The sequence below is a fragment of the Eptatretus burgeri genome, chromosome 1 (assembly GCF_056783735.1).
Source record: "Eptatretus burgeri isolate ZD-2024b chromosome 1, Ebu_testis_v1, whole genome shotgun sequence".
Taxonomy (NCBI): domain Eukaryota; kingdom Metazoa; phylum Chordata; class Myxini; order Myxiniformes; family Myxinidae; genus Eptatretus; species Eptatretus burgeri.
In genome coordinates, this window is record NC_140961.1 from 58,025,878 (window position 1) to 58,034,462 (window position 8,585).

The 8,585-nt window shown below is 41.6% G+C and overlaps 1 protein-coding gene across 3 annotated transcripts in view; it reads right to left on the bottom strand.

Moving 5' to 3' along the window:
* Window positions 1-273: 273 nt before the first annotated feature.
* The window catches only part of DLGAP5 (DLG associated protein 5), a 73,233-nt gene continuing 64,921 nt past the window's right edge, over window positions 274-8,585 (bottom strand). For 2 of the 3 annotated variants that reach the window (XM_085885157.1, XM_085885150.1), the window contains exons 15-16: window positions 7,427-7,484; window positions 274-1,432 (exon numbers count right to left, since the gene is read on the bottom strand). In XM_085885157.1, the coding sequence (XP_085741283.1) occupies window positions 1,360-1,432; window positions 7,427-7,484 (131 nt within the window). In that variant the 3' untranslated portion in view covers window positions 274-1,359. Of the gene's footprint in view, window positions 1,433-1,930; window positions 2,006-7,426; window positions 7,485-8,585 lie in introns of all 3 variants that reach the window. The other variant, XM_085885166.1, reaches the window with a different exon arrangement.

The following is an 8,585-nucleotide window of genomic DNA, read 5'->3' on the forward strand; positions in this document are numbered from 1 at the left end:
AATTGAGCTTGCAAAACCACAGCCCTTTCACACAAACAAAAAAAGAACAAAACAAATAATTTGTGACAATGGTGCTGTGGTACCTACCAGTCGTGTTCATCGGCAGGATGACACCTCCAAAGAAAAAAATGAGGTGAGGGGGGGGGTGGCCTAGAAAATGTCCATTGTCCATTCAATCAGCGAACACACAAAAAAAGCATTTATGCTCAGATGAGGAAGGGGGGGGGGGGGAGAACAAGTGTTCTGAAAATTATCAGCAGCAATAAATACAAGTCAGCTAAATAAACACTTTATTTCAAAGAACTACAAAATCCAGATGTTCACTTGTGAACAACAATAAAAATAAGAACAACAAAACATGCACTGCTCCATTTTACACAGAACAAGTTAGCAAATCATTTATGGACTTCATGCCTGACCATAATTAAATTAATACCCCATATTGTCAAAAAAAAAATTACCATCTGTAATTAGAACAATCAAATGGACAACAATACATTTATGTATGGCAGCTTAAAGTGCTTGAACCATCTAAGGCATCCATTCAACGATATTCTGCATGACATGCCGACCAAGGTTGTAACAGATGTGTTGTAGATTTTTGTTGCAGCTCATTGTGCACAACTTGGCAGAGGTCAGCTCTTCCGGAGCTCCCGACCCACGTTCCATGGCGTTCATGTCGGGGCTCCGTGGTGCCCAGGAAAGAAGCTGCAGCTTACTCTGTCCGCCTCTTCCAGGCAGTGGTGATTCTGGAGAAGGGCACGTGACACCACCTTCCTGCACTAAATGTATCACCCTGTAAAATTCCTCGATGGTACGTTTGTAAGTCGTGACACCAGCAAGGAATTTTGCAGTCTGGCATAATTAATGCAGAAAGATGGCAGCAAATTCAACACAGTCAGCTGCAGCTTCTTTCCTGGGCACTTTGCAGAGGTCTGACACAAACGCCTTCAGAGAAGTCTCGGAACTCGGACCGGGAGCCGAGTGGAAAAGCCGACCTCCGCAAAGCAATTCGCGCAAGAGTTGCAACAAAGTACATTTCACGTTCGAGAAAATCTGCATCCGACCGTCTTACAGAACATCACCGATGTGATGCCTTCACGGGTTCAAGCATTGTGTGCTACCAGATATAGTAATTTATGTCGGCCATTTGTGTTCTCATCATAAAATTGGTTTAATATCAGGGGTGTTCATTTTATTCTGGCAGGTACTGTCCACGTGAGTTAGGATACAGATCATCTTATGGGAGCATGTGTGCTTTCAAGGGTTCCAAGGAAGTGTGTCAACGCGAATAGTAGTAACAATTTTATGGCAGTAACAAACAAGTACATTACAAAGCAGAGAAAAATTATTGAGTTTTTAGATCCTCGTTGGAGTTTGGCCAAATGCCGCGAGGCGTGTGGAACGTCGCAGAGGACTCTGACATAAATACCTGGGAGAAAAAGAAATGCACATGAGAAAATAGGCGTGTGTGCTGATGCACAGCAAACAGTACTTCCCAAGCATAAGAAAAATCAAAATGGTCGAGTCACTGAAACGTGCTGAGATTAATCATTTTCTCCACCGAACACCTGTTTGCACATGGTGTCCCAGATAAGAGCACGACTTAAATTTTTTTTTAATCACAATTTTATTTTATTTTTAACTGTAGCATTTCATTCTTCCTCGTTTTTAATTCCACGGGTACATTATCAAATCAAGACGACAGTACTGTATTGCACGTATATAATGTGCATTTGTGCAGAGGCCACATCTGCAACATTCAAACAAAGTCTGAAAAAAAAAACCTTCAGCACATGTATATATACACTGTGCAGTTAGTTTAAGAAAATAGTTGTTTCTGGGATTAGTCAGCACTCACGGTGAGCAGCTGGACTCCATGGGAAGGATAAACAATGTAATGTCGCCTAAGACTCGCGTAGCTACTTACGCTTGGAGTCGTGACGCCATGCTTGCTGGGCTTGGCACTCATCGAGTGATGCACTGGTGTTTCATTATCCCCACACTTTTTGAAAAAAAATGGGGGGGGGGTATTGTAATTGGGTCTGTCTGTCTCCTACACGGATGGGCAGAAATTCACCAAACTTAGTACGTATGATCACCACATGGCACGAAGGTGCAAGAGCGGCATTATTTTTGAACCTGTACCCTGGGACGGGGTCAAAAGGTCAAATACCAAAGAAAAACAATTAAAGGTACACCTTAAAACATTTTTTAACAAAACTTTGTGTATGCAATCAACAAACAACATTGGGACGCATGAATATGTAACTTCTTTTGGATTTGACCCCTGGCTCTTGCCCCAAGGGTGGGGGGGGGGACTTGGGGTCACAGGGCTCAAAAAAATTTAACTCAAAATTTGATGTTGGGGAATTCCTCATGGAACTTTTTGCCAACTTTCAACTTTGCTTGAGGTGGGAAGTGTGGGGATTTGCGATGGTGTGCCATAGACTTCGCTCGAGTTCAGTTTACAAATGGAACATACCATTTTTTTGTACACAAAGTCAAGGCTCATGGAGAAGCTACACCATAGAACGGATCAGGATGCAACATAAAAGGAACAGAAGAAAGAGGGGGGAACACATCAACAGAATGTTTGAGGGACAAATTTGAGGAAGACAGACAAATATGGGATGTGGGGAAGAAAGAGGGGTAGGGAAGTATTACAGGGTGGACAAGTTGCATACAGAAGCAGACTTTCCAGAAAGAAAAGAAAAAAAACTGGAAATTTGGAAAAAAGGTGGGATTGGGGAGGGTTACTGGGGGTTGGGTAGGAAAACAACATGGTTTTGAATTAGAAATGATCTGAGATGGTGGTGAACAGCCGTCTTGAAGATTTGGAGGAAAGGATGACATTGAAGAGGATGTGGATGTTGGTTCCACAGGTCGGGAGAAAAAAAAGAAACGAATGAGTGGAGCTGAGAATTAATTCTCGATTTGGGGAATTTCACCAGAAGGGGGTTGATGACAGACTGCATGCACCATACAGAAACATGGGGAGAAGGGGGACAAAGCAAAGAGGATACAAGATCAGAAAGGAAGGGGAAGAAGACAGAGACCACCGATCCGTCTGCATTAGTCTGGAAAAAAAAAGTTTAAAGGTTTAAAAAAAACGATTTTTTTTTTCATGGTGACACCATGGAATAACGCTTGTGATTTCTAGCATGCAAGATCCCTGGGTCAAAACAGTATGGGAGACAGTTGCAGTAATCAGAGTTTTTGCTTCAAGAAAAACTTCGTACAGCAGGCATCTCGATGGCTCCTTCACGAATGAGCAGGTGAGCTATCACCGGCACCACAGCCAAATTCCAAATTCCTGCCCTAACCTACAGAGGGCATTGCATCAGTGGCACAGCCACGCTGTCAGCCAATGATGCCACCCCACAGCCCTGTGCTGCATACAAAAGAACAACAACAATTTTGATGGCTCGGCAAATGCCAAACAGCTCAGTTCACAAGATTTCGAAATAAGCAAAGCTTTCAAAGCTGAAATAAGCGAAGCTTTCAGGCTTCGTATTCTCAATGAGATAATTGAAGAGGATTAACCTTCTTGCATATAATTTACACAACAAATGTTTGAACCATTCCAGATAAACACTTCACTTGATCACATCTTGTTCGGTGACCAGGCAAGTTTATGGAACTCTGTCAGGACAACGCAGAAAAGGGTATCTATTTGAGGAAACAACAGGACGAGGAGGTACTTTCGGACTTTGCATGACGCATGAGAAATTGTGCAAGAAAATGGCACTCACTTGAACAATAGCGTTACAGCGAACAAATGCAATCATACCTAATTTCATTGAAATACTTCTACATTTGTACAACTTCATTTACAAAAGTAGTTGAAGTTTCTATTTTTTTAACAATCTTTTTTTTTTAAGTGATAAAATAAAAATAAAAACATTTAAGCCATTCCTTTTTAATTAAAAAAAAAGGATACAGAAATCTCAGCTTGTAGAGGAGCTAAGTAAAAAGAGGGCATTATTTTCATCGACTGACAAAGGATCAAAGAGGGAAGGACGAGGGACAAGAGGGAGTAAGGAGGAAGCGAAGAAGTGAAACTATAGAAAGCAGTTCACCAGACCTTTGGGTGGGCGAGAAGCAGACGTTGGGCCTCAGCCTCCTGCTGAGAGATACCAACAAAGCAGCATTGATTTGATCGCATTTCAAGGGAGCAAGATGGGAAGCAGCTACAAAAGCGCAAAGTGGGAACTTATACTCAATGATAGTTTGGACAAAGGCCTCAAACACTGTAATGATCTCTGAGGCTCAGAATAGTCTTGATTGCAACAGAGAATTTAGAAGTGTTGGCCAGCCGACCCAAAATATGTTGCTACATGCCTTAAAATTTTAGACGTAAACTGGGGAAGTGTAAGGGGCTACAACAGCTGATCCAGGTGGAGGGTCAGTGAGAGCATGAGATTTTCCTGCATTGGGACATTTCAAAGAAACTAACAAATTATATTTTCCAAATCTGAGGAGACATTGCAACAGCCTGCTTCACAGAAGTGTGATGACTTTGTCTTTTGTAGAATAGTGCATCAGCAAAATTATTTTCCAGAGAAGCGGAGAGGTCATCGATGTCGACCAAAAATACGGTCAGTCCTATAATGCTGCCCCATTATGGAAATTGAGACAATACCATGAAGAGGAACCCATTGTTGAGGCCCTGCTTAATACCACTTAAAGCATTAGGTTATTTTATTGCTGGAGTCAAGTCAGGAAGCAGTGAAATCTGAAGACCTCAGGCTAATATGTATGTGCCATCATGAGGCTGATGCAGAGAATCTTCTCTCTTACCACAAAAGGTTCGTGGTCTGTCAATACAGTTAACCCTCAAATACCGCGGGCAACCTATTGTGTTTTTATTTATTCAACCAAAATTTAGTGATCGCGGCATTTCATTTCAGCCAATCATGACTCTTGAGCTGAGAGGAGTCATTGTTTTTGTCTGCATGTACGATTACCTCCCATTATGAGCCTTCTGACGTTTCCCGTGCACTTTTAATTGTATTAATCACACCAGCATAGGGAATGAACCTCATTTTAATCATGAATCGTCATCGAACAGGAAATGACTCACGGAAACCCTGTAATAATAGATCTACAAGATCTAGTAGCCACACAAGTTATTAATAGCACCAAAACATAAAACAATGGAAAAAATTAATTGTGATAAAAGGCAGAGAAAGGTCGACATTGTGCGAAAAAAAAAATCGAGTTGTTAGATACGTTGGCAAGAGAAAAAGTGCAGCATCTGTGGGCCACTGTTACGGGATCAATGAATCGACTGTGCGGTAAACGTCGAGTCAAATATCTAAGCAAGTGTTCCCACCAGGAAAGCGCAAAAGTCTCATTCCTATCCCATGATCCTCAAATTGAAAGGGTGGGGGTGGGGGAGCGCTTAATGTTTGGATTAAGGACCAAACAATAAAAAAGTGTGTTTGAGTGGACTGGTGATACGGGAGAAACCATTGCGGATTCACAAACATTTCCACGAGGCACCCGGCGGAAGGCTTCAGTTCAACCATGGCAGACCAAGACGCTGCAAAAAACCACAGCTCATGGAACTAATCGTGGCAAAGGGATTCATGCTGTAGCAGGTTTTTAACACCGAAGAGCAGGACAGTTTTGGAAAAGGATGCCATTTCGGACCTTCCTGTCCAAGCAGGAAAGATCTCACATCTGCTCGGGGTCAATGTGGTGAAAGATCATCTTACCATTCTTCTATGTGGCAACGCAACAGGTGACTTCATCGTGCTCCCGATCATCCAACAGCCATCGCAAGTTCTACATCCCTATCTTTCCAAACCCCACCCTCCCCTCCCCCCCTCCCCCCGAACAGCAGCATCATCATCATCACCCCGAGCTAAGTCTTGCGTTTTCTATTTACAGCAGAGTACAATAAGAGTACATAATGTTTTTCCCCTCACCCACCTCAATGCTTTGTAAAAAAACACCTCGGTGTTTTGGAATAAATAGAAAAGATAAAACTCGTCTTTCTTTATTACCCTCACCAGAGGAGAGGGTATTGAAATTGGGTCAGTTTACTTGTCCGCACAAAATGCGAATCTGGTTTTTCTCTGCAACCGCTTGTTGGATTGACACAAACTTTTCAACACAGGAGTGACTACTCACGTGGAATGTTTTAATGATAATTACGATGTCATATGTCACGTGGTGCGACGGGCATGTTGGAAAAACAATACCGTTGTCATTCCTTATTCTGTCCAATGATTTTATTACCCCCATTAACCTTTCCTAACCCCCACTTTCTCACTTGCTAGTTCCAGTACTTATACGCCTCCTCCTTTTCCTCTTTTCCTGTTCATTCATTCCCTTGAAATTTATCCCATTGTCAGTTCTGCCTTGCTCTTCCATGAGCCTCGCTCCGACAAATAATTTTTAAAAACCATTAGCTCTTACTTCAAATAATTCAAGAGTTCATAGAACACCTTACCCCAAGCAGTCTTAAGAAAAAGGACAAGCAGAGTCTTCTCAATTATTGCTTTGTGTTTCTAAGCATGATCCATTTCCTACGAGCTGCTATGTTGGCTGAATCTCGATATTTCCCAACGCTGAGAGAGTGAGTGGCAAATTTGATTGGTTGAGATGGCATAATATTTTGGCCAAGGACTGCTAAACTGAAGGTCTTAAAAAGTGCCAGGAATTTTGTATTCTAGTGTTCAAGTATATAACTCAATTGAAATTTAAAGAAGAGGTTTTAAAAGCTGTAAAAAAGAAAAAAAAAATTTCGGAAAGTTTACCCGATAATTTATCATGTTAAATTAGTTATTCGTGCCTGCCTGTTGTACGTGTCATTTATGACATCCGTAAAACAAAGTTTCCTGGGAAAACAATTGCTTAACCCCACTTTTAGCTCCATCCACGCAGGGTAAATATGGGTGAGTTTCCTTAAATCAATTTGAAGCCATGAAAATTAGCATAGTCTAACTGCTACACATCTTTTCTTGTTCAAACGTATTCAAACACAACAAAATTGGCACCAAGATTGTGAATCAATTCAAATTTGCGCTTTACACGCAGATTTATTCAAAAGAAAACAGTCACGTCCCGTATCCTAAAGTCGGTTTCCCAATTTACAACAAAATTTTCCAGTTTCATATTTTGCTGCAGCAAAACATAAATGGTTCCTCAAGCATCTTCGGTGCCATTTTTGATTTGCTTGGCCAGAGAGAAATGGATTTATACATTCAAACACTTCAAAAATATGAGCCTTAGAAGATGATTCAAAGCCATTTTGAAATAAGGAAATATTAGATTTCATAACAAGAAAGGAGATGGACTTGAAACTCACAGCTTCACAAGTTACATTCCAAAAATAAATTTTCAATGGAGCAAGATATTTTAATTGGAAACGGCAACAAATTGGTACAAGTTCAAGTGCATAAGCTGAGCTTACGTGGATGATGGCAAGACGAGAGTCGACGGTGGACAAAAGGCAGGTTCAGCATTTACCTCTGGAATACACACACAAGCACACAGTCATGGTTGCTCTTCATAGCTGAAGACAGCAGTTAACGTGAACTTGTTTAAAGTGCAGAAGCTGTGCACCAGACAACCACACACACAAAGATAGCAAGCAGTGAAACCTCATATCAAGGGATATCAAAGGCAGCCAGACCACGTGCTTGCAGGAAATAAATTTGATTGTCAGCTGCCAATAACCTGCCTACTCTTCACAAAAGACAGCATGGAATATATAACACCCTAAACAACCAGTCCTGGGAGATCCCCAATTCTGATGGGTCACCGAGCGCAACATCCTCCTGATGGATGGTACACGCATCGATACCTCACCCTGCTTCGGAAACAAGTGTGACAATATATATCTGGGTTGGGGTTGACATTGAGCCCAAGTTAGACAGCTGAAAAGTGAGCACGCATACTTGTAAGACTCAAGCTATCCTGCCAGTTCACAAGCACGCAGAGTAACTCCCAGATAAATGTGCAACATAAGATAATGTATTCAGTTTGAAACTTTAAGCAAGTTAAATTTTCAAAAGAAACAGCATGACAACATTTGACCAATGTTTTTGTTGTTTTTTTTTTTTCCTTTCATTTTCATCTTGATACAGGGCATAAATATACCATTTAGTAAAACTAGAAACAACCGCTCCTTCCGAGAACAACCTGGGCAGATAGTTGGGAGATGCGCCAAGTATATATTTGTGCCGTGGCCAATAATCCCCTCCTTCCCCCTCCAAAATACAAAATTTGGTGGAGCTCAACCCAGCCGTTTGTTTTCCATGATTATCCAGACGTACGTACACACACACACACACACACACACACACACACACACACACACACACACACACACACACACACACACACACACACACACACACACACACACACACACACACACACACTTACCTTAGTCTCCTACCGGTTTCACCAGAAGGGGACTATAGGTTTGCTCTCAGTCTGTCCCCCCTGTGGTTTTTTTTAGACTTTTTCCCTATACCCTTTGACAGGTTCAACTGAAACTTGGTACATGTCTTTATTTATGATAAGTTACAGAACAAATTCGTTCGAGTTCCAGGGTGTTTCATCAA